The sequence below is a fragment of the Rhyacophila brunnea genome, unplaced genomic scaffold (genome assembly GCF_057557595.1).
Source record: "Rhyacophila brunnea isolate RB1 unplaced genomic scaffold, BYU_Rbru_1.0 scaffold_4, whole genome shotgun sequence".
Lineage (NCBI taxonomy): Eukaryota > Metazoa > Arthropoda > Insecta > Trichoptera > Rhyacophilidae > Rhyacophila > Rhyacophila brunnea.
The window spans coordinates 9,664,164-9,691,883 of NW_028233068.1; the positions used below are offsets into that span (position 1 = coordinate 9,664,164).

The following is a 27,720-nucleotide window of genomic DNA, read 5'->3' on the forward strand; positions in this document are numbered from 1 at the left end:
TAGTTTTTTTTATATATTCAATTGTTCAACGCAAAGTACGAGTAACATTTCTCTCTACATTCAAAGTAATCCATTCGAATGGTGAGTTAATATAAAAATTATGACATATTATTTATGTAGCTATATTACTTATTATAAATAATTTTTCATGTAAATCCTCCGAATAATTATTGTGTAGGTAGCTCTATTTAAATCTTTTCTGGGTTAGTAAAAATATAATAAATGTCATTCAATATAATACAAGTTTTTGCATACAGACGACCTGAAGTGATCACAAAATTTTGACCGCATATTTTTTTGGATTTTTCCGTTATAATAATTATCGATGTCGTTGTCGATTACCATTTTAGATTGCTTTTTGGGTTGGGTTATGGTAAATTTAATTGCATGACCTGCTATGCCGTCATTAAACATTGTTATTATTACCTTCACGTCTTCACCTTAAAAAGTTAGAAACATTTTTTTACTACTTATCTCTGACATCCATTTCAAAATATATTATATATTCGACCATGTCCGATCCTAATAAGATCATATGGGCCTCTACAGAGTAGAGGTTTTTATTAACAGATTTTGTTTTTACGAGAAACGGATGTCAGCCACTTGCTGAAACTATGAAGTCCATACTCTGCTCATACACACATTGGAAGTCAATATGTGTACCAGTAGCGAAGGGTGGAGGTAGGCTGTTAAGATCCACAATAAATAATGCACAATAAACTGTTAGACAAATGTATTTATTTTTATTGAATACAATTTACAGATGGTATTGGTTAGTTTTTAAATATCAATTAAACCAAACCATATTAGTTTTGGAATATTTTGGGTGATACGACAAAATTGTGCACATTTTTTCATTCATACTTATTTGTTATCATTGGATTAAGAATACATATTACAAATATTGATGGTTTATTTTTTTTAATTCATTAAGCGCTGCCTAAACCAAACTATAGGTACAAGATTAAAATATTATTCTATTTATGAAATATCCAAAGTTATGTATGATTTAATTGCATATTTTTAGATATTTTATAGATAACGAATTTTGACTATTGTCTATTATGACTTGGTTTCGCAGTGTTTAATTGAGTTTTAAAAACTAACCAACACCGTCTGTAAATAAAAATAAATACGTATGACTGATAAAGTTTAGTGTGCACTATTTATGGTGCATCTTAACAGCCTACCTCCACCCTTCGTCACTGATGTGTACTTGTCAGACCCTGGGACCCACGACGTTATAAGCCGACCAGCCATCGGTATTTCAAAATATGCCAAATAATTTCATCAAAAGCCACATTTATTTAAAATAGAGTAAATCTAACTGACATATTTTTTAGTTATTTTTACTATGGCTACTAGTGAATTGTAACGTCATTATTCATACATGTTCGAAAAGGCTTAATCCATTGCAAATAACTTTTCAGTCATTTTGTATCATTATTTATTTTATTGACATTACTTGCTATAATATTACGAAAATACTTTTTTCAGCAATGGAGGTGTATAGCTTATATTCTCAACTTTTCTATGTAGTCTTATTGTCATTTGTCTTCATTCCTACGGGTAAGTGTATACTCATATTTAAGTTAACGATAATTATGTAATATTATCATGAATGATAATAATAAATGTATCAATAATAAGTCATCACAATCGAACTTGGTTATTACGATCACGGAAATAGCGAGATCTCGGATGTAATCAGGAAACATTCGTTGACATTTTTTAGTTTACGATTTTCTCCATACATTTATTCACTTTTCTAACGTACTACTTATCGGGTGTACCAAGCAAAAATATCGTCAAAATCTTTCTTAAAACTGTCGATCGTTTAAAAACATTTTCGACCCTAAGCAATAAAATCCGACCGGGCAGGATGCCGCCGGGATCGGATTACGTTTATGACACTAGTTAAGTGTCTATGTACCTAATTGGTGTTTTCGCCGACAACAATGAAAAAGTATCCACGCCTATAGTTGAAATTGCATGTAAAAATCCAAGCATTGTGAAGTCAGTAGGTACCTGCCAGTGCCGACGGGTCAGCACTTCATTACAATAAACAAATTATTTTGTAGTTTATGAATGCCATGAATGATTCGGGGATTTTTACGATGGTTTTCAGATTTTTTATGTTCTATGCTTCAATAGAACGTGCTGCAAAAAATGTTATATAACGATATAACAAGTATTGCTTATAACGAGCAAATTCAGTCGGTCCCATCATCCTCGTAATAACCAAGTTTGACTGTATTAACACATTGTCAGATTATTTGTCATTTTCATTTTCATTTGAACGGACGTCTGACGCTTACTAGTCAAATTTGAATATCGACTTTCTTGTACCTACTATGAATAATATTTTTATAATTATTCTTCAATACTGAATATTTCTTAAGAATAAAAGCGAAATAAAAAATAAAATATAAAAAGAGAACATAATATTATAAACATACAGAATCAGTGAAAATACAATTATACATCTTAGAAGTTAAAAGAAGTACACCGAGTTTGCTAAGGAAGCACTATTCTAAGAATTTATAAAATAACGTCCACCTGAATTCGCTCTCACGCAAGTGGAACATAGTTATCGCCCTCCCAATTGGCATTACCAGTGGCAGGTTGATTCTGCGCCTTGTAGAATAAACAACTGATGCTCTCTATTTCTAAGATAGTTATCAGGGGCACACAGGTCAACACTGCCCTGAATGGCAGAGTTCTCATTTATACCTCGTACCTATAACTCAAAAAATACCTAGCTAAATAAATGATTGTGTGCAATATTTATTATATGTAGTACCTACACAATTATATTTTTTACAGATATCAATGCAGCAACGCCTCGGTCTCTGACTGAAGTTATTGCAGGAATCAACCATATCTATACACGTCGTCACCGAACAACTGAAACAAATACCAAAGACAAGAATATCGAGGGAAAGATTGTTTTGTTGACAGAGCTACAGGTGAGGCGCCATTTCTATAAATTTTACGAAGCACAGCGCTCTATAATTTTTCTAAAATATAAATATGGTTAGGTATCTATATGTATATTTTAAAGTTATACTTATTTTGGGGCGTTTGGTAGACAGTGAAATTGAGAGCTGCGCGCGCACACCGTTACGAAAGTGCGCGACAGTATGAAGTTAGCTACGATCAGTCAGCTGTATATAGACGCAAGTTTGATAGTAAGATAGGCAACGAATTTATTATTGTCGGCTATTTGCAATTGCTTACGTAAACAAATGATTAATCGTCAGAGTGACAGTTCTTACTTTAAAAATAAAAACAACGAGAAATAATTATATAATTTAGTAATATACGTTAAAGTGTACAGAAATACACAAATGGCGCTCCAATAAGCGGCCCTTTTTCTTGAGAGTGTAATTTAACAAGATAATAATTAAGAGCTAGCGAAGAATCTAGGTTATCACAAGTTTTGTTTTTGTTTTGTTACGCCAAAAAAGTATAACGTCTAACGCGTGTAACCATTTTTTTTTTTAAACAAGTGTCTCCGATTTTTTTGTTATATTATGGCCTATATAGCTCAAATGGTCAAATATTTTTTTTCCACGAGACGGAGCAATAATTTTCGGAATTTCATGAACCGGGACGGCGCTCCGGTCCATTTCGAGCCCTGTTTGCTATGATAACTAAATTACCTATTTAATGTCAACCATGACCTGTTGCAAATAAGCAATGACTATTTTAATTTTGTTGTTCAGCTAGGAGTAGTCCAATAATGTCTCAACATCATTTAGTTAAATCCCATCGTCACATTTCACCCACTGTGGCCGAGCGGTTACGCGTCAGGCTTATAATGCCGTGAGTCCCGGGTTCAAATCTCGGCTCAGGGAAAATTTCACATGTTGTTTTTTCAGTTTATAGTCATCTAACACCACTAAGGGGACCCGCCAAAAATCCTAGCCTGGGGGCCCGCTTTAGAATGTGGGGGCCATGCCTAACCCTAACCTATTAACATGTTTTATTTATTTTTTTAGTTTAACTATTTACTTATTATTTCAGAAACTCAATCTTGCCCCCGTAGTAAAGCCTATCGGCAATTTAAATCTACATGATTCGATGAAACAGCTGATTGGTAAGCTTACTTCCAAAAATTTTAGATACTTATCCTTTTTTTTAAAGATTCTAACAGCCCTATGCAGAATCCAAGATTTCGATCCTAAGGATAAGTTGCCGAAAAGCATGACTTAACTATAGACTATACTGAGTATAGAATTAAGGAATCCTTAACCATAGACTACTTTTGTTATGAACACGCCCCCTTCTGTATTACCATTTACCACTGACAGCTGCTGTCAAAATAAATTCGCATGTCTATAAAACAGTCCATACACTCAAATTCATTTAACAATGTATCTCAATATGAATATTGAAAGTGTTAATTCGTTTGGCATGTACTTGCAGAATATTATTTTACTTTTATACGCCAGCCCGCAGAAATAAAAGATGCCAGATGATACAATGACACTTGACGCTAGTATTACCATGTTAAAAAAATATCTTGCGGTGCCTGTGGAATCACGTATAATGACTAATAACGGAAACATAAAGAGTATTATAATTAAATATTAGTATGTATTTATAGTTATTGCATGTATAAAATGCAGTTGTCATATTTTTGTCATCGTTTAACAATTATTATAAAATAATTTACCTAAACTATAGGAAAGAGAATTTTTAAATATGGTATTATTTTCAATAGAAATGATCTTAACTAAGGACAATGTTTCTGCATAGTGTTTTCTGCTAAGGAAATTTTAGTTATGACAAATGTTTCTGCATTCCGCTCTAAGACGCTAACTTTGTATGCATGCGGAAATCAAATTGAGATGTTCATTGACAAAATGATCGAAATCAGCGTTGCCAATATTTAATTTAGCCTTTTCTTGTCATATTTAGCATTTCGATACCAGAAACAGCTTAAAAATTCATATAAAAATTAACATATTCGTGTCCGGAAACTTTTACGTATGCAGTTCACTGTATCACATTTCACCGTGAAATGTTGTATCGTAAATATATGGCCGTATATTAAAGATCGTCCAACCTATTTGGGTTGTACAGTAGGTACTGACATAAAATTCATGTCTAAATAAAACACGGTTCTTCTCGGTTTACACTTTGCAGGAAGCCAACAGCAAACAAATTTTGAAAATAGCCGATATACTGGATTATTTGTTAGGTTGGGTTAGGTTACTGACTATACCAATAAAAATACTGTTATTTATTACATTACAACGTTTTTATTAGGTCGTATTCTTATTTGTCCGGTAGTTGTCTATCCAGTACGAATCTTGCAATCGATTTTTAACTAACTTACCGACAAGCTAGACATTTGAAACTTTTAGAATATATCAGAACACGATGCCAATGCATTCTTTTAATACTTTTAGCCATCTTTAAGTAGAATTGATTTCATTTTTAGTTAATTCTGTTTTGTATGAAAAGTAATTTCGGAAGAAATCCGTAATCCAATCCACTATAATTGGCTGCTAGGGGTCTGGGATCATAGCAACTAAATTATTAATATATATTCAAAATGACATTTCAGTATTATTTCTATCAAGTTGAAATTTTTTTGATCGTTGAAGGTAGTCAAGTCAAGTTTATATGATTCAACAGAAAATTTAAAAACGTTGTATATAAAAAGTTCTTTTTTTCTTGTAATTTTGTGTTTAGTCATGTTTTAGTGCTAACAAAAAATATAATCATTGCCCATTTATTGTATACTGAACCCTCCAGAAAAGTCGTGACGCTAGATTCACATTTTTATTAGTTTTATCTATGCCTTCTTCTAAGGTTCATGTATTTAATGCAACTCATAATATTACTACACATGTAATTTATCGCATATTGACGCCTATTAGTTATTTGTGATTACATTACTGAGGAAACTTCAGCAATCAATAATAATTATGTACTTACGACTTACGAGTAGGGAATCCAATCCCGAGCCAAAATTCTGATCCCGGGATTTCGGGATTACAATTTCACAATCCCGGAATCCCGGGACTGGTGCCGGGATTGGGATTTTTTTCCATTGTTAATACTAAATTTTTATATTTACAAATAACATTGATAAAATCGGTCAAAAATAAATCTAGTATAATTTATACTATTTAAGACATTTATTGTTAATATTGTATACGTCCAACCTTGGAAATACATAAGCTTAAGGCCATGCATTAGTTGAGACACGGTCTAAAAAGATCGTTGCTAGGCGATGTGCGGATTGCGGGTCGCGGGTGAAAATGACGCCTGTCAAACGAAATATTATTTCTCATATAAATCCAACATACGTCCATTTTACGTTCTGTTTATTATTCTATTAGTAACAATAATAATATATTCATTGACATGTTTTCTTTTTAAAGTAAATGGGTAAAGTTTTTAGTCATCCTTACACGATTTTAGAATTAATTGGCCCGTCGCCATCACGCAGCAAAGTGACGTGTGTCTGACTCCACGTTCTCTCAATGAATGCGAAGCAAGTACAAAATTTCGTCGTGCGTACAGTTGAAAATTATTTGGCGTTTCACTGATGCGTCACCTTAATGAAGTAAATAATATTATTATATAAATAATAATGTGAATTTAATATGAGATTGCTGTTTCTGATAGTAAAGACTTTCCGCTTCATAAATCTAATTAGTCATTCAAATATGAAACTGCCGTAAAACGTAAGAGATCATGGTGGAATTACTTTGTTAATAGTGCGAAGCATTGTTTTTTTCCAATCTTTCTTATTTTTATGAATTCATGTGAACAACATAAAATGAATCGGCAACTTACACATGGGTATAAATCAAACTTCATTCAAACTCTGTTTATTTCTAATGTAGTTATTTGTTATTAAAAGTATTTTTTTAGTTTTTATTTTATTTTCCATAAAAATTGATAAAAAAATCAATCCCGAAAGTTTCGGGTTTATGTTTATCAATCCCGGGATTCATAGGTATCGAAAATAGCTCGGGATCCCGGGATTGGAATCCCTACTTACGAGTATCTATACAATTTATAGTTATCTAATGTTATTAAAACGCCTATATAATTATGTTAGCTATGTATTTTAGTTCTTGATGGAAAAACGAATATTAAAAAATTCTTTTAACAATCTTGAAGCAAGTTGTATCACATACTTCAAAGTTTGCTTTGGGCAATGTTCGTAATTTGACTTCAATGGTCGTTATCCACTTGTCGCAAATCCACGTATTGTATCAATCAGTGATACAATACGCTGCAACTAGGAAATCCAATCCCGAGCCAAAATTTTGATCCCTGGATTTCGGGATTACAATTTTGAAGATCCCGGGATTAGAATTTTTTTCTATAGTTAATATTAAATTTATAGTATTGATAAAATCGGTCACAAGTGTCTAGTATAATTATATGTAGGTATAAGTACTATTTAAAATATTTTTTTGGTAATATTGTCGCACCGTGAGTGTAAAACCATAGCAAGTGCAAATTTTTCAATTTCGAGATTTAAATGCAAAACAACTGCAAAAGTCATAAACTTGATAATGTAAAATTGAAGTTACTGCAAACTTAAAAATTCTCATTAAAAAAGACAGATATTTGGGTTTTACAATACAAAGATTTACTTCCATTGTTAATGTAAAACCATAGTATCTGCAAATGATTATCCATGACTAATTGTGAAACCCGAGCATCAGACGCATTCTTTTGGTGAATGCAATGTGGCATTGTTTTTATTATTGTGATAGCAGGCAATTATTGAAATGATTCAGTGTTAAGACTTTGATAACGCATCCAGACGTATTCTACAACACATTATTGTTTCCTTTGATTCAAGTAATGTAGTGCAGTGTATTTTGTTTTTATCAAATATGAGTTTAAGGATTCGAATGATGGTGGAGTTAGCTTTAAAAGCTGAAAAACTTCTAAAAAGGTAAGACTTTGTGATAAATATTATACTAAAATGATATACAAAACTAACCTTAATATTATTATTGTTATGAAACTGATTATTTTCGACTTATCTTATGTACCTATGTATTTATTTTATGCACCTACAATAATAAACTCTTTCAATTAACACAACAGTATATCAATCAGATCTATGATATTTTTGTTTTTGCAATGTTACAGATTTTCAAAAATGTGACAAGTACATTTCCTGATGCTGAAGAACCCATGTTGGATATAGATAAGGATGCTGCTGGTTTGCAAGAGGAACAATACCCATTATAATATAGGCTTTTTTCAACCAAACAAGGAACTATGTGACTTTTGTGAAAAATATAAAAATTGCAGTAGCGAAGAGAAAAATATAATTCAAGTTAAATAATATATAACATTCATCAAAACAAATAAACAATTATCGAGAACACAGAAGGCGAAAGACGAATAAAATAGTATGTTGCTATAATCTGCAGGTCGTATTATCAACACCAAATGCCCAGATATCAGTGCTATATTATAAAAGAAAACTTTCAACCTATAATTTTACCATCTTGCACACATTAATAATAAAAATGGTTACTGTTTTGTTTAGCATAGAGAGACTACAAACAAAGGGGCCAATGCAATTGGTTCTTGTGTTGTAAAATTCCAAAAAAGACCAATCAATTGGGAAGGAAGTAATTTTTTATTCGGATAATTGTGCCGGACAGAATAAAAATAAAATTATTACACAATGTATTTGTGAGGCGTCCAGAATTTTAATATCCCGAAAATCACACACAACTTTTTGGTCGTAGGACACACCTTGAACGAGGGTGACTCTACAACACTCTTGCATAGAGAAACAAAAAAATAGTCTTGAAGTCAGGTCCAATTTATATACCAATACAGTGGATTCCAGTGATTCACTGGAAATTGGCACTGACGAGATTTTTGATTTTCACAAGTTAGCAAATGAAATGGGCAATAACTTTCAACTCAACGAAAATAGTAAAAAGGTTAGTTGGGTAGACATTTGCGTTATCGAAGTGAGGAAAAACAATCCTTATTGCCTGTTCTATAAACATAAGTATGAAACAGAAGTGTTTGATGTAATAAATATTAGAAAACGTCAGGGCGGACGTCAATCAGTACAACCTCAACTACACAAAGCAATTATAAAACCACCTCGGATCTCCGAAGCAAAATTAAATGACTTGATTTCCCTATGTTCATCAAAAGTGATACCAGAAATACACCACAATTTTTATAAAAAAAACTTTCATCTACACATTTAAATACAGATTCAGATAATAATTGACGTCGATAAAATTAACTATAAAAACATTACAATTATTGTAATTTGCTATTTTTATTTTGGTTTAAAATTGTATGCATATATTTTAATAAATTATAGTTAGTAAGCTTAAAATATCAAAATATTATAGGTAAATATCATTATTGATTTATTTAATAATAATATAATATATTATACTATAATGGTATTACCAAAGTTCCCAATAAAAATCTTACTGCAATTCAGGTAACTGCGAAATATCAACATTTTCTATGCATCATGAAAGTGTAAAACCATAGCAACTGCTAAAACTTGTAATCTTGATGGATTTAATAAAAGAACATGTCATAATGTATACATACACCAAATATTATGGTTTTATTTTAGAAACTCTATTTATCCTGACCAAATGAAAACTTCAAACCCTTATATCTCCAAACTATGTAATTTGCACATACGTTGGTTTTACACTCACGGTGCGTTGTGTACGTTCAATCGTAGAAATACATAGGTCCAACGGAGTAAATAATATTGTAATATAAATAATAATGAGAAAGTAAAACAGATTTATTTATTTAATTAAAGATAACAAATACAAACAAGTTCAATTAAAATAAATAATAACGCGAGGGATAGTTTCCAATCCTGGCATCCTGAAGAATTTGAATTTATATGCCCCTGTCAATTACCTACTAATTTATTCTGGATCGGAATCGTTTCCTCGTGTCGAGCCTATCAAGTACCATTAGCGAAGGGTTCAAGACTAATCAATGCGCTCCCCGAAGACGTAGACATTTTCGGTGACGTACTATGTATTTTGTATTCGAAATTCTATTTTTCTGTATAAAATTGTAGGTAACCTATGTTTTTTGTTTGCAATATTTTACTGAAGTATACTTCTTTTGGTGCGCTTAGGAAAACAGATCAGAGTGTATTTTTGGCGTGTGACGAAGTTGCGCTCGCCGATGTAACACGTTTGGTATGTGACGGAAGTTGCGCGCGCCGATGCGACACAAAATTTGTTATTATGATTATATTCATTTCGGTCTCAGGGGTACATGCGTATGCGCACAGTGTCATTCAGTTAGTTGACAGTTAACAAAATAAAAGAAATTTAGTTAGTCGTTCAATACAACCAAGTAAACAGCACGTATTGTAAACATAACCAATATTGTGTCATAATACATATATGTCTATAAACAAATTTCTGGAGAATAACATTCTACACTGTTAAGTAATATTCATAAAACTTTATTTATATTGGAGTATATATTTATTTTTCATTGTCAAGATTGTGTTTCAAGATTTGAAACTATATTTATGTTAGTATTATTCATGAATAAAATTATATATCAATAAATAAATAAATTTTGTGAATGTTAAGTTGGTAAATAATTCAAAAAAATATTAAAATTTAATTTAAATACATTATTTATAATGAATTTTAACAGCCTACCTCCACCCTTCTTCACTGATTCTCTTCTTCTCTCTTGTGAGATAATCACTCTCTTGTGTAATAATGATATTAATTTTCTTGAGGTCTTATAGCTATCAAGCAATCTTGCAATTATTGTATTATTTTTTGCGATATTGTCTAACTAAAAATATTTTTTTTCTTTCAGTTGAAAATGATCTTTCATGGACGCACGATGGTAATGTCACTTAAATATTATTTCAATAATAATGTAATGATTTCATCTTATTATTACATACCTACTACTTTATATGATAATGTTCAACTGTACCAAATTTAATAGGTTCGCTCAAAGGTCTCGAATATATTTTTGAATAATTCATAGTTTTAATATAATATCCTATGTATATTTAATTAAAAAAAAAAATTGTACCTATCGCACCATTCGTACTTTAGTGTATTAAGCCAAAAATTATCAATTTGTAGTTAATAATGCAGTTTTATTCAGAAAATTTTGATTTATTTATTGGTTTAACGTAGTAACTCAAACAAATTTATATTTGAGTTACTTCACTAAAGTATTTTGAAAATATTTTAAAAGTTGACCTTTTTTACTATATTATTAAGATATAGGTACTATGGTAATGCATTAATATGATGTATTTGGTACTATGGTAATGCATCAATGTGTTGTATATTTTGGTGCATTAGTGTCAGGGCTTGAAATGGACCGGAGCGCACCGGAGCGCCGTTCTGATTCGTGAAATCGATAAAATTATCGCTCCGTCTCGTGGAAAAAATATTTTGACCATCTGAACTAAATATGCTATAATAATAGAAAATATAACACACTTATTTTTATAACATACACATAAAATTTGTGTCTATGTACTTACCTAAATATCTTCAGAAAATTGTCGAGCGCTCCGGTTCGTAAACTTTTCCATTGCGAACGCCAATTAGCGTAATATTTTGATTTGATTCTAAAGTATTAAGCTCATATGAAGTTCTTAAACTTTCCGCAATATTACAGATATAAATGATTTGTAACTATAAACGTTGATATCTCAAAACTATAGGTACTTACGGAGCTAATACACTAAAGTACTCATGGTGCGCTATATAAAATCTTCTCTATTAGGTAGTATAAAATTAATCTACTTTTGGTGAGATCACAAAACGAACGCTTACATATTTTTAGAATTTTAGAAAGTTTTTCTTCAACATAAAAAATATTTATTTTCCTTTTTAATGTTTTAAATATGCGAAGGTAGACAACATTAAATGAAAATTATCAATGATTTTTATCAAATTTCATCTTTTGTATTACACCACTAGATGTCTTCAAGTAGATTGAACCTCCGCCTTGAATTCAAATTACTTAAAATGATTATTGTAATAGCTGCATTTCAATTTGAAGAAACACCAATTTTGGAAATAAAATTCATGTATATTTTTTGGACAATATATTTTAGAAATATATGAGTTCCAAATTCAAAATGTCCTGGCATAAATTAATTATTATTCGCCATCTGTTGACACAAATTTGACAATTGAAGTTTTTTTTTAATGTAACTTCATGTCTCATAATTAGATGTCGCTAATAACTCTAATCGCCACCTACTCAATAAGAGTGCAGTACGTTAAGGCCCGTCCTGACCAGAAACTTGTGTTGTCAACCTCATAAAATTTAACGATAATTATCATATTTTATTGGACCATAAATTACATCAATCGTTTGTTGAACTAAGTTGACAAATGTTGGGGTTGACAACATCGTCTTCACTGAAAGAAACTTGTGGCGACATTATAAAATGAGGTCAGCCATCATAAAAATAATCATTTTAGTCCGTAAGTTTTAATTGCTTTTATCGTATTGAGGATCGAATTTCTGTCGCTCGACACGAGTCACCACTTGTTTCGAGGCTGGCGGTAAAACTCAAAAGATTTAGCAACACACTTTAATGAAGGATCATTAATAATTTATTGTTAATCAAATTCGCATACCAGTTGATTTTAATACGAAGAGCTACGTAAGTAGGTAGGTACAGGAATTTAGTGATATCGACTATGTATTTTTTACTCTTTATTCTCCCGTGTAGGTAGCGATTGCCAATCAATTGGAGCATGTCTAGCACTTATTTTGATTATTATTTATTACGCATTTTGTGACATTTTTTACAGAATCAAAATAATAGTATTTTCGGACTCTCCGAAATCTCGAAAAAAAATCTGAGAAACAACGCGTACGTATTATAAAGCAGTGGTTTCCAAACTTCATATTACTACGCCTCCCTTTAAAAAAATCCAATCTTGGCGCCCCAGCCTTTATTTCATTAAATAATACAGACACCTTTTTAAATATTCAACAATGTACCAATACAAAAATGAAAAAAAAATATAAAAATAAACAATGTTTTAGGTACTACTACTTAGGTATATTATATTCATTTTTAAATTAATTTGTTTTTCACGCGATGAATGTGCTACACACACAACAGCACAATCAATTTCAATAGTAGTCAATCCGAATTCATCACCGTTCATTGACAAACGGATTCTATTATGGGCCGCACATCCTGAAGCGGGCCTTCAGGCCAGGATCTTTGGCGGGCCCAACTACCTATCGCTGAGGTTTATGGTAGTATGGTGCTCCAATGTAGTGTTTAATAAATTATACACGGGAGTTATCATTTAAGTATATCTATCATCATATAGGTATCACATGAAATTGCAACGCATAAGCGAATATTTAAAATATGTATTAGCCCTGAAACAAAGCACTACTTATAGCAATACAAAGCACACTTAACTATAAATAAAATAATGTGAAACATGCATTTGCAAACTAACCAAGAAATAGATTTTTGTTGCTTCAATATATCTGGCGCAGAAATCATTTAAAAGTGTTTCCACATGACGAACTTATTTTTTTTTTAATTTTGATTTCCAAAGCTCCAATTTTTTATGAATGCCTTTACTTTGTCTTTTTAAATCAGTGAATGCATTAGTGGTCCTTGCATTTATTTATTCACTCATTTTTTTTTATTATCGTCCGTTATTCCTAAAAAATTGCCTCATTATGATTTGATCCTTTTATTTTATTTTTTCACGAGATAGCTAGCGCGCTTCACAATAGTATGGAAGTGAGGTATTATAAAATTAGTCTCCATATTTTCAGACAGGTTTGCAAACAACCTTTTATGGGACTGTTTTTTATGTAGTTGATAACTAGCGGCTGATTTATAAACAATGCATTTGCAAACTGCAAACCTGTGGCTACATTGTGTTAAACTTTTCGCGCCTCCTTTTGCAACACCCCGCGCCTCCCAGTTTGAAAATCGGTGCTATAAAGGTTCAAATTAATCCATTATGATCACGTACTGTATCTGCTGATTCTACTGATCACAGCAAACTGCCGCTACGGGAAAAAAGTATGTAATGATGTTGTTTTTATTGGTATTTAAAATGTTATCAGACTGATAACATCCCATCCCGTAGCCATATGCCCATACCGGCAATATATCGATATCGGTACACAAAGTAGGTATCTATATTTTTTGGATGGATTTAGTTTTATTGTAGTGTCATTCATTTTATATATTTTATTGCGTGCACACGTGAAACAGCGGCGGTGGTTCTTTTGTTTTTTTGTTATTACATATTAGTCATATTACATACCTACACACTGGTAAATCATGGCACATTGGGACAATGATAAAATTATCACAGCTATTGAACATTACAGAGAAGAAAGGTGTGTATGGGTTCCCAAAACACCCCAATCACAAGTGCCGCAATTCCAACCACGACGAATACTGATTTGTTACAATGTTGCCAGATTCTAAACTCAGTAGATATTTCGATATTTTAAAAAAATATCAGTAGGTACCTAAGTATATTGACAAAAATGGGTACAAGTTAGTTATGGGGAATACAGCGGCAAACACATTTAGAAAATAGCCGATATAATGAATTATTTGATAGGTACCATATGATTTTATAAAAAAATGTTTGACGCATTACGAAATATATTTTAATAATAATAACAATAACTTATGCTTTAACATCTTTAAATAAATTATTAATGATAATCATCATATTCTCGTTCGTAAAATATGAGTGGAATGAAATCTTAAATTGTATGTGTACACGCGGTGCTTCGAAATCAATTGAATCTAGGGATTACCGAATGAATATATCAATACCGGTATTTCAGAATTTCTTATTGAATACCGGTATTCGTCAAAACATATTATAGAATAAAGAAGTACTTACCTATCAATAAATATAACTATTAACATCTATTTAAAACACTATTGTATAGCAACCTAAAGAACCTAACTACATTTTTTTATTATGATGACCTTTGTAATAATGTATAGATCATTAGTATAGATATTTTAGAACTGCTAATTTTTACAAATACCATAAGTCCGGGTACAGAAAACCTTGCTGAAATTCAACGTTTGCTGGATGTACTATCAACGTTGCATCAATAGAGTTATAGAATAATTGGAAATATTTACCATGAATATTTTCTTTTTTGAAATATGTTAATTCATCGCGACAATTATATAAGTATATTAATTGAGGGATTTTATTTTAATATTATTTTACTACATTGTCGTCCTATACATTAAATTTAATATAGTATGCAGTAGTAAGTAATGACAAAATAATATTACATTCATTTTCGAAAAACATAAACGTGTACTTACGGTTTCTTAATACCGAAAATACCGGTATATTGGATTTTTGAAACTGGTATTTCGGTATCGATAAATGATTGAATACCGGTTATGAAATATGTACCGGTATTGAAATCCCTAATTGCATCATTATTATAACACGCGACACGCGAGCAATAAAAAATATAACGATAATTCTTTGATAGGTAAGAACAATGGCATTGGGTAAGAATCATGTTACATGTACCTACCTACATCTGCATCGAGGTTTGATTTAAAATAATATGTCATGATTAAGACAATGCTATCGATTATTATCGTATTGGTATGGTTTATCTTTTTATTAAGAATTTATAGTAAAGTAAAATAATAATTTGGATGTCGTTTTTTCTCTAAGGTTTATATCGACCAAATTGAAGTAGGTACTATCCTATATCCACCTATTTTCGGTTAGCCGTGTCAGATCACCAACGCCTTTGAGATTGCAATATAGGTAGCTATAAGTACCTATAATATTTATTTCACTGTAATATGTACCTGTATAACGTGGTCATCAAGCCAATCGTCATGTATGGATGTGAAACGTGGGGTTTAACAGAAAAACAAGAAAAGGCGCTCCAAGTGTTTGAAAACAGAATCCTCCGGAGAATACTTGGACCCGTCAATGAGAACCACCGGTGGCGCATCCGCACAAACGCTGAGCTCTTCGACCGATACCAACCTAGAATCACTAATATTCTGAGGTCAAGAAGGCTCAGATGGGCGGGCCACGTTGTACGATCTGAACGATCTAGAACTCTCTATAGGATTTACAAAGGCACACCAGCTGGCACTCGACCTCTTGGCCGCCCTCGACGGAGATGGGCGGACAACATTCAAAGGGATGCGGAAAGGCTGGGGATAGTCAACTGGGAAGAGAGAGCGCTGGACAGAGATGCCTGGAAAAACGTTGTGCAGTCGGCCATGGACCTGAATGGCCCCTAGCGCCAGTTTAATAATAATAAGTAATATGTACCTACATTTCAAAGTGTGTATGAGTCCAGCCGCAAATATCGAGCGCGTTTTGATAGGTAGGTATAGCAGGTGGCCCGCACTCGCGACAAATGCGAATAAATAATAATAATCAGGCGAACGTTCCGGGGCTTACAAGAAAAAATGACGTTGCCGCGACATGTTGCCTCTCTGTGTGGACAAACGAGCATCCTCAACAAGTAGCAACACCTTCGATTTTATTACCCTATTCCGAGACATAGCCGTTAAATTTTATGAGGTTGGCGACAAAAGTTTCCGGTGTAGTTCCCGCTTTATGCGATGTACCTACTCGTTTATTGTCAAAAAATATAATGAGGATTGTTTCTAGAAAACGAAGATTTTATATGTCAACAGATGTTCATCTTGGTTTATTAATAAAATATAAATCTAAAATATAATAAATTTTATTAAAAATACAAATTAAAACTTTAAAACTTCATACATTTTTTTTAAATATACTTAGCATACTTACATTAAAACAATGAATTATTCAAAAATATTTTTAGTAGGTACATGAGAGGAAACTAAATCTAAATTGTAATGATAAAAATAAACAATAAAATAGTATTTATATAATAATAAAATGGGATCCTTTATCCTACCCATGTACATCTATAAAACTGTTTTTATCCCTCATAAAGATAATAAAACCGAATTAAATTCTAATTTTTAAATCCACTTCTTATAATAATGATTTTCTCGGAAACTTATAGAGCACTCCGGCTTGTAACAAAAATCCATTTCTGAGACGCACTATACTTTATTTTGACCATTTATCAAGTAAAACCGCAAATAACAGTACGGTAATTAAAACACGGTATTTGATACAATTTAAATTCTATGCTGCTAACCCAAAGAATATTGATTGCTCTGTACCTAATTACTTATTTAATCTAATTAACAATATTTTGGAAATACTATCAACCCATCCATTCTGTACACAAGGCTGTTATCGGTGGCTATCGAGGGTAGTTTATTTTAGGTATAGTTTAGCTCTAAAAGTTAACATACCCAAGAGAGGTGCTGTTAAAACATAGTACTTTTTGACAGTTCAGACGGTTAACTTATTGTAACCGTATCAATACATAAATATGATAAACTACCCTCGATAGCCGCCAATAGCAGCCTTGTGTACAGAATAAATGCACAAGTGTTATAATGAAATATTGTAATAGTAAAAAAACATTAGAAAAAACTTGGACCTCAATAATTCAATTCTCTCAATTCATTAATAAATTTTTCTTCTTCGCTCACTTCTGAATTAATATTGTTTACATGCAGTTTTGAATAATACAAACAAATTAAACTATTTTTTTTTATAATAGTGTCGCTAGATTTCAAAATCAGCCAAGTCCATAATGGATGAATAGGATAAGTACATAGTCACGAGGGTGAAAGTTTATATTATTTCGATTATAGAATATTTAAAATTAATATTATGTTCCTCATTTCGATAATGCAGAAATATTAGAATGCAGTGGTTCTTCATCAATTCACAAAAAGTCAAAAATTCCTAAAGGTGGACTCGGCTGATTTTAAAATCTAGCGACACATAAGCTGCTTTTCAATTGCAATTCCGCGATATGTCGATATCTATTAAAAACTATTTCACCACAGACCAGGGTGCTTGGGAAGATACCTATCCCATGTGCGCTGGAAACAATCAGTCTCCAATCAATCTACTAAGGCCTGAAATGAGCGAAACAGTACTGCAGTGCATGGCACCTCTTGTGTGGACGAATTACAATACAAGGCATCCTAATCTGCAAGTCGATATCACTACACATTCAGGTGAGCGAATTTCCACACTGTTTACAGCTGTCACATTATATTTAAACAGAAAATATGGAAAAAAGATCACCTTACATCCAGGGCTCGAAATGGACAGGAGCGCACCGGAGCGCCGTTCGGGTACGTGGAATCGGTAAATTTCTCCATCTCGTGAAAAAAAAATATATTTGGCTGTCTGAGCTAGGCAAGCCATAATCAAAAAATCTAGCACACATATTTTTATATATTTTTTTCCGGTTGCGCTCCGGTTCATAAACTTTTCCATTTCGAGCGCTGCTTACATCACGTATCTCTCAATATATCACGGATAAATTACCATATAGACATCCAGACTTACCTGAAGAATGGATGGAGTGGAGGAATGTAATGGAGGGAGCCACAGTCGAAAACTACCCAATCAAGACTCGTAACTGGACAAAATCTGACATTCGAATGACGTTGTCGAAATGGCGTCCATACGGCAATTCCATTTTTGACCGATAAGTTTGTAGGATTGTGTATAATGTGATCTTGAGTAAGGATTGCAATACCGAATGAAAATATCAATACCGGTATTTCCGTATTTTCTATTGGGTTCCGGGATTAATAATTCGTTATATATATGGAAAACACATAAGTGTCTACCAATAAATATTTATATGAAAACCCCTTTAAAATTTTAATGTTTTATAGTAAAAATATCTAAATAGTAGGTACACATTCTGTAAACCTTTAAAAATATGTAAAGATTATAATATGCTGATGTTTACAAATACATAGTAATTGAACTATTGGCACTTTCTTCTTCCTTTCAATAAATTTATATTATTTATTTTAGTGTTCTTATAGTAGAAAATTAATTGGTAATTTTACCTATGTTGTATTAGTTTATGGCACTTTTTAGATATAAAAATTGCTTTACTTTTATTCTGTAAGAGGTAACACCAAACACAATGTTACTCACTGTTTTGTTCAACAAAATTAAATTTGTCTATTATTGTACAAGCTATTATTTAGTAGTAGATAAAGACAAATAAAATTAGGCACGGCAAGTCTATTACCTTCACACTTCACCGTAAACCTTGGAAACATATGGCCGTACATTAAAGACCATCCAACTTCTTTGGGTCGTATAGTACTGGCATAAAATTCATATCTAAATAAAACACGGTTCTTCATGAATTTTGTCAAAATCAGCTATGAAAATTGAATCAATGTTCATATTGAATCTAATAAAATTGGAGACCGTATAGTATACGGTCATCTCTTTCCGATAGAAAGTTCACGGCGAACTGTGCCACGGTGAAATGTTTTACGTACAACTTACATGTAACCCTATTATAGTGTATAATATGTAATTATTATTTGATCATAAAATATTTGCCACTTATAGGACTGAGGTTACCAATGAAGTCTGAAAAGTTAAACCTTTTATGTTAATTAATACATTTTGTTTCCTCTTACAATGACAATACCGTATATATTCAGTATTGTCTGATTTTTAAAAGTGGTATTTTGGTATCGATAAATTAATACTGGGATACCGGTTTTGAAACACCCGTATTGCAAATCCGAAAAGGGAGAAAAGTCGAAAACACGAAACTACAGACCTACAAACTTATCTGAAGAATGGGACGGGGGAGCCACTCTCGAAAATACCCTATCAAGAATCGTAACTGACATTCGAATGAAATTTTCAAAACGGCGTCCTATGGTAGTTCGTGGTTCAGTGGCGCACCCAGGATTTAATATTGGGGGGGGGCAATTTAATTCTCTAATTTCTCGTTTATCGGTCTTTTGTCTATTGCACTCGGTGTACCTACACCATGGCCCCCACATCCTGAAACGGGCCCTCAGGCCAGGATATTTGGCGGCCCCCCTACCTACTGCTAAGATTAAAGGCAGTGTGAAATACTACATTAACGTTTTTCAAATTGTGTTTTAGTTCAAATTAAGGGTACTTATACAATGAATTATTGGCGATTTTTAATACATCTTTAATAATGGAGCTGTCAAATATCGACACATAATAATCAGAAAATATATTGCACTATTATATAATCTAGAATGTTCATGGCCATGAAGTATAATAGCGCCGCAGGCGACTTTTTTTACTTTTAAAGGTAATTTATGTTATTATGTTTATCTCACTTATCTGGTCAACCCGACACGCTGGGCCCCCAGGCTAGAGCCCTGTCAGCCCTCCCTAGCCATGACCTACACGACACCACTCCGGAATTCGGGTGGACACCAGGATTTTTTTGACAGTTCCATTAATGATTGGGTTTCTAAAAAACCCCGACATTAGTGTTTCGAAATTTTTATGTTAGAAGTTAAAATCATTTTTTGCCGTTTATTTTTTTATTTGTCTAAGCCCAAGGTATAGTATAGTTTAGTATAGTAGCAGTAGGTATAATTTATTGGCTTTCAATTTCAATGTTTAAAGTCATTGTGATAATTTTCATGTTTGGGGGGTGCCTAAGCTAAACTATAATAGATAAAAAATATTATTCTATCTTTAAAATATCAAATGTTATGTATGATTTAATTGCATAATTTTAGATAATTTATAGATAGACGAGTATTTTTTGACTATTATCTATTATGGCTTGGTTTTCGCATGGTTTAATTGAATTTTAAAAATTAACCAACACCATCTGTAAATTATAGGCTTAGTTCAATGATATAATACGTATGACTGACAAAGTTAAGTGTGTAACATTTATGGCGGATCTTAACAGCCTGCCTCCACCCTTTGCCACTGGTATCATGTCCACTACCTAAAAATACACTCAAAATAATCGAAAAAATACGTGCAAATCAAACTACATATTCATAGATTCATAGTTTTATCTTCAAATGTGTCTTGAAGAACTCCTACCGTCCACAATAATTAATTCATCGGCCGTAACTCTTCGATGCCACAACTTTTCGCCGAATATGTTAAAATTCATTAATTCTTTAATAATTGTAATGTCATTTTTACCGACGGTTTTACATTATTTTGTCATAGCTGTTTCGTCAAAAATTTTACTGCTTTTGAATTACCTAATGATGTTTAATATAATTAGCTACCTACATAAACTAATAGTATGTTTTGGATTATTTTAATATTGTTTTATATATGTTACATAGCGAAACACTTTTATAGAAATTACAACTCCAAAACATACTAGGTACATGGTACAGGTATTACATTTTCAGCATCATTTCAAAAGAACTAGAAACGTGCGTTTTCTAGATTTTCTCCAATCTCGGGTCTCGAGAGTTATCCATATCAAGAGATAGAGATTTTTTAATATCCAGATTCGTAGCCGAAAACTTTTTTTCAAAAATTCGTTCAAAATGAAAGTCGTGATTTTTTTAGGTCTTCGAGGAAATATTCCAAGTCGTCTGTCCAGAATCAATATCGAGTGGTTTTTTTTTCTATTCTTAGCTCTGTTGGCGAAAGTTTTCATCGGAGAATTACTCGAAAATGACATGAAAATAAAAATGCTAAGTTAGCTACGCAACTTTTATATTTTCCTGGTAAAGAAGTGTAAAGAATTCTCAAGATCCTCATTGCTAATTTTTCAAGAAATGAGTATTTAGAAATTTCTTATTATTTATAAGGAATTTTCGCATTATATCTCGAGAATTCTCGAGACTAGCAATCGACCTCTAACTAGACGTGTACATGAAACAGCTTTGATAAAATGACAATCCATCTACAAATTAAAAAATAGAAGTGACGAATAATAAAATTGTGGAAGGAGAATATTCCTAGATCCAAATAATATGTGAACCGCCATTATAAACAGGCGCCAATCAGTGACGTCCCTAGACAAAATGCCGCCCCTAGGCAGTGCCAAAATGCCGCCACATTTTTTTATACAGTACTTTTTATCATCTTTTCATGATTCCAATATATAAGAATTGTGTTGTATGGATACATTACTGACAAGATATAGGTACTTATACTACTAAATCTAGCTTAAATGCCATTTCTGCTTCAATAGACAACATTGCGAGTCTATACGAAAAATACACCTGACAACTTACATACCTCGCGAGTCACTGTGAAGAACGTGACGTCCAAGGACAACGGAAGTAAACTAGACATAGCAAACCTGACAAAACAATAAAGTCCTGTTGAAAATTGTATAATACTTATCTAATTAATAGATATATTTTGTTTCCAACCAGTGAGCTGATTTTTTATTGGAAAGATATTTCCGTTATTACTAACTTTAGGCAGCATTATATATATACCTAATGATTCTCCTCGATTTGCCGCTATTTGAGTAGCTGCCGCCCCCAAGCGACGCTCAACATGCCTACCCCCACGGGACATCACTGGCGCCAATATAATATGATCATTTTTTGTTACCAGTGGATGCATTAGCAGCGTGGAAATCCTCCCCAGTTCTGAAGGGTGGTTCCCTCACTACGACCTATATCCTGAATAGCCTCCGCTGGCACTGGGGAACGAACAATTTTAACGGAGCTGAACATGCTGTCCAGTATATGAAGGAACCTTTGGAGCTGCATGCGCTCCACTACAAGAGCCAATTCAGGTGATTATTAGACATTCGCCTTATGGTGTATATGTATAGAGACGGGGGAGAGGCATGTCAGCAGAGGGGTCTAGGACGATTTGGCACCGCGAACTGGCCTCCGGCGATTAGCCTCCGGTAATTGGCCGCCGGTACATCGGACGCCGACCCAATTTGACGCCGATCCAATTGGCCTTCGGGAGGATTGGACGCCGCACAGTTGAATTAAATGCGCAAAGGAATAAACGTACGTTACAATTTGTTGGAGTAAATAAGCAAGTCAGTTTAATATGCTTCTATCTTATCTCTATAAAAATCGATGTTTTTTTTTAAATAAAAATATTAAAACGATGAATTACTCAAAAATCTAAACGGTAAAAAATTGAAAACTTAATAAACTAAATCTTAATAATAAATATGGCCATAATAATATATAATGTAATAATAATATATGACCCTGCAACGAATTCACATTTTTTTACAATATTTTAAGTTTATCTTTGAATAAAAAAATAATCTTTTTATTGTTTTCAGATACATATTTATTAATTAATCAGCTGAAATTGTAAATTATCAAAAAAAAAAACTCAAATTGCAAGCTTCGTATTTTCCGGTAGGTTCTCTGCTGGCATGGCTCTCCCCCTTAACAATCCCGTATAATATCCGCTTTTGGTCCACATGTAATGTTTATTATTATGAAATTCTAGTATTAAGACGGGACCAATCTCAGTTCTTATGATCATACTTATAATCTTGGCTCCAATTCACTGTATTATAAAAAACAGATGTATATCCATTATAGTATTTTGTCTATATCTATGCTTTCTACTCAACTGACGATTCTAGGAACGCTGCAGAAGCACTTAATTCTGGAGACAGTGAAGCGATAGTCGTCGTGGCCATCATATTCAAGGTAACACATTAGTATTTAATTTAATTAATACAAAATGTATGTATAATATGTACACGTGCACATAGGGGAGGGGTTTTCAGATCCGTACCCCCCAAGAAACGGAAAAAATACAAATTATTTAGGTAAATGGAATATCACTTCTTCTTATTCTTCATCAAGACCTCATGACGTGGAATCATAACGCGGATGATTTGGTTATCTAACAAGTTGACCTTGCTCCTCTCGGCATTGTATGACTCGCAAGGTATGTGGCCACTGGAAGAACCGTGGTACTAAAAAAATGGCGCAACTATCTGGGACATCCAATGTTTGCTTTAATATTCGGATGCGGCATGTCTAAAAGATAAGACAGCGTGGACACAAACGGACACTAATGCTCCTTATAATAATTATGACCGTTAAGCCACGCGCATTCGATTTCCACTTGTGGATGCGACAGTTCGCAAAAAATCAATAAAAAAAATATATTATGAATATATTTTTAATGGACCCCCTCCCTTTTTCTGTGTGCGCTCTTGTATGCAATTTATTTCTAATTTATTAACATTCTCCTCAGTTCTCTATAATAACATGTTTTTTTTTATTTAATTAGATAATAAATGAATTAAAAGAGGCATGCTATATAGATGCTATAAATTATAGAATTTTGGCTTTAAGAAATTCATTCCGGGTCATTTTCTTTTAAAAACCACTCTCATGTGTGGCATTTTATTTAGACATGGATATTACCTATTTTGTTTCAGTTGTCCACCCAATCAAATCCAGGGATAGCAAACATAGTCAACGTGCTTCAGCGTGGAGGTAGGCCGACAGACAGTATACTCCTGACTGACTTTGGACTGGGCTTCAAACACGATTATTTCACATACCAGGGCTCGATCACAGCACCTCCTTGCTACGAAGTCGTCCGATGGATTGTATCAGATGTAAAACAACCCATAACCAATGCACAGGTAAGGACGGACTTTTTACCTGAAAAAACAATCCACAGAATCTACGTTTTAAAGAGTTACATTTTGTGTTCAATTACAATACATATCGACTGCTTAACCGGCTAACTCCATTTGGGCAAGGAAGGAGAAAAAACTTAATAATTTAACTATCGAGCGGAATTTAACAATTTCAAAAATACTCTTGGAATTTTTATTTTTAAAATAAGCTGCAGTATGAATACACTATTTTAGCTTCCTTTTTATATATCAAGAAAATTTATATAAAGAGAGAAGTCGTTTCAGCGCTCGAAATGGAAAAGTTTACGAACCAGAGCGCTGGACAGTTTTCTGAAGATATTTAAATAGTTATCAAAATAAATTGTATGTGTATTTCATAAAAATAAGTGTTTTTGATTTTCAATTATATGACCTATCTAGCTCAGACGGTCAAACTATTTTTTCCACGAGACGGAGCGATAATTTTACCGATTTCACGAACAGGAACGGCGCTCCGGTGCGCTCCGGTCCATTTCGAGCCCTGAGTTGTTTACGATATTGGAAATTTGACACCTGCAGTTGGTTGTTTTGTATGAAGAACGATAACGCATTTATTTATAGGTAGCTTAAAATTGTCTGTGAGCATATAAAACATGCTTTATAACAAAATTCCATCTCATTTTTGGTCAAAAGTTCAGTTATCTGATTTTCAGATTGCAGTCGATATTGCATATTATACGTATTATTTATATCTACACTGTTTTTTTCTTATGGATTACGTCGTATTATCGTAATATGCATAGTATAATAATGTTTATAATGAAACAGGATATAATTATTATTACAAAACTATCCTCCGACGAGCTTCGTGAAGGATCGGCAATATCCGGGGGGCGTCTTGCCAAAGTTTACTCACGCACAACCAAGCAAAATGAAATAATATTTAAAAAATTTTAAATGACCAAATTTAATAAAGTCTAAATTTATCAATTTTATGTACATATTTTTATAAAAATAAGAATGTAAGATTTTTTTGTTATATAACCTATTTAGATCAGATGGTCAAATTATTTTTTCGCGAGATGAAGTAATAATTTTGGGGATTTCATGAACCCTGGAACGATGCTCAGGTGCCCTCCGGTCCATTTCAAGCCCTGAAAAATTACGTATATTAATTCACAATGTTTTGGTTGAACCCCGAAGTTACACGATCGAATTCACGGTCGGGGTACAACTTTGCATATATATATATATGTGTATAAATTTTATTTAATTGGGACCAAGAACTAACAAAAACACAAGTTTGGAAGAAAAATATTTAATAAACTTGCAGATCTTTGTACATATTACTATGTACAAAATATTGAAAAAATAAATGAGTTACGTATAAAAGTTATTTCGATGTCGATGGCTTCATAAAATCTAACAAATTCGTTTGACAACTAAATGCTTTCTTTTTTTCATACAGAATTTTTTCATAGCAAGCTAATATTTTTCTATTCCTTGCTTTGCAGCTATAGCGCGTTCTTCGTTGGAGTCTATGTCGTCTTTGTTCTGGCAGAACACACTAACTGGAGAATACTAGTTTTGAGTAATTTGACTGATTGTTGTTTAAATGTATGAAATGGTCTATCATGTGAGTTTATTAACTAATCGTAAAAAAGATGACTTTATAATAAAGACTGCTTATTTATTAGGAAGGTTTCCAGACGGTAAAGTTTGAAATAAGGAAAATTTTGATTTAACTAACTCAATATGTAATTTTTTCGAATTAGTGTCTTCTGCCAGAACAGTGACGATGTTTTCTAAAATTTTAAGCTCTTTTCAATTGAGCTGAGACCTTGTGTCAAGTTTGCAATGTCATGTACTTTTCTGCTGGAACTGGGTCTGAAGTGTCGGATCAAAAACCACGTAATTCCGAGTTTGCGTAACTTGGGGTATCACTGTATATTATTTTAATGCAGATACAATAAATCTAGTAACAGCATTATTTTGTAAAAAATATTGTATATTATATACCACCAATTTTATTGAATATTCGTTGCAGGGTAGTTATAACAAGAAATGTCGAAAATATTTTTTTACTGATACCTACTTTAATACTTTGATACAGAGATAACAGCGTGTGGCAGCACTCGAGCCGAAGGCTGCTGCAATGTATTGATTTCTGATAAGTAGATATGGTTTGGAGTTGCAGTCAGTATAGACGACGTTGAAATGCGATCGCCAAAAGCTACATCGATATCGGCGCGAAAATTGAATCTCCTTGATTTTTGATAAAATAGGGTTTGGCAAGGCGCGCCCCGACGTGCAAATATATTATTATAAAATAGACCATTCTTAAAAAAATATATGCAGAATCCGTTTCAAAACTCTGGGTTTAATTACCTATTAGCATTAAATGTAACAATTGTCTAATCTTTTCATTTTTCATTGCAGTTGACTGTTTTCCGCAATCTACAAATTGAAGGTGCGCAAAATGGAGACGTATTCAGAGATGTGCAGCCAACCAACGGTAGGCTGGTCCAATACGCGAAGAAATGCTAACTGTGACAATGTAAGGGATCGGTTCACATGCCCCCCCAGTTATCATGAAAACGCTTATTATTATAACGAAGTGTCAAAACAGGTTATGTGCACCAAAACCACCACTTTGCATGCGAAATCAAGTCCGACCGCAAGCCGCTGCACGACACCGCGATTTTCCCGCAACTAACGGTGCGTCTGGGCTGACCCTTATGTACATATTTACTGCTGCTCTCATTGACTTTTTATTGACTTAATTAATTAACAACACATTATTTCCGCAAAAATAAATAATTACTAGGTTACATAATAATAATGACATTTTGTTTAAGTAGAAAAAATACCAGTGCCACCAACCTGTCAACATTAATATGGCGATATGATATTACTACATCGTAAGCATCTGTCAAACTATTATGAGAGTAACCTATATTTGTTTTCTTTCAAGACTCAACTCAACTAATATCCTCATATTGTGCACCCAGTAATATAATTGATTACTTTAAAATTACCAATTCTGTTGTAAATATTTGACTTATACTTATATGTTACCTAATAAATAATTTTATCAAAATGACTTGACAGAATACTTTTGCAAATCCTTTTTCCATCACCACTGAATCGGCGACTATTATCACAGATCAATATGGGATAATTTAACTCACAATTTTATTGATTCAC

At 32.7% G+C, this 27,720-nt stretch overlaps 2 protein-coding genes across 2 annotated transcripts in view; both read left to right on the forward strand.

Annotated features, from left to right (window-relative positions):
• LOC147066832 (carbonic anhydrase 1-like) lies at positions 1-27,060 on the forward strand. The gene is made up of 9 exons (XM_085954753.1): positions 1-81; positions 1,498-1,569; positions 2,827-2,969; positions 4,030-4,102; positions 10,852-10,881; positions 22,509-22,692; positions 23,518-23,584; positions 24,328-24,537; positions 26,953-27,060. Exons 2-9 carry the CDS (start codon positions 1,500-1,502, stop codon positions 27,058-27,060), a joined length of 885 nt encoding a protein of 294 aa, XP_085810879.1. The 5' UTR covers positions 1-81; positions 1,498-1,499.
• The window catches only part of LOC147066824 (polyprenol dehydrogenase-like), a 656,880-nt gene that overhangs the window by 566,502 nt on the left and 62,658 nt on the right, over positions 1-27,720 (forward strand). The window lies entirely within an intron of this gene.

Bases quoted from the DNA above. Each gene is read 5' to 3' on its own strand.
- LOC147066832 (XM_085954753.1), top strand. From the start codon at position 1,500: ATGGAGGTGTATAGCTTATATTCTCAACTTTTCTATGTAGTCTTATTG. The intron at 2,970-4,029 runs GTGAGGCGCCAT...TTATTATTTCAG, and splicing joins TTTTGTTGACAGAGCTACAG to AAACTCAATCTTGCCCCCGT. The intron at 4,103-10,851 runs GTAAGCTTACTT...TTTTTCTTTCAG, and splicing joins TTCGATGAAACAGCTGATTG to TTGAAAATGATCTTTCATGG.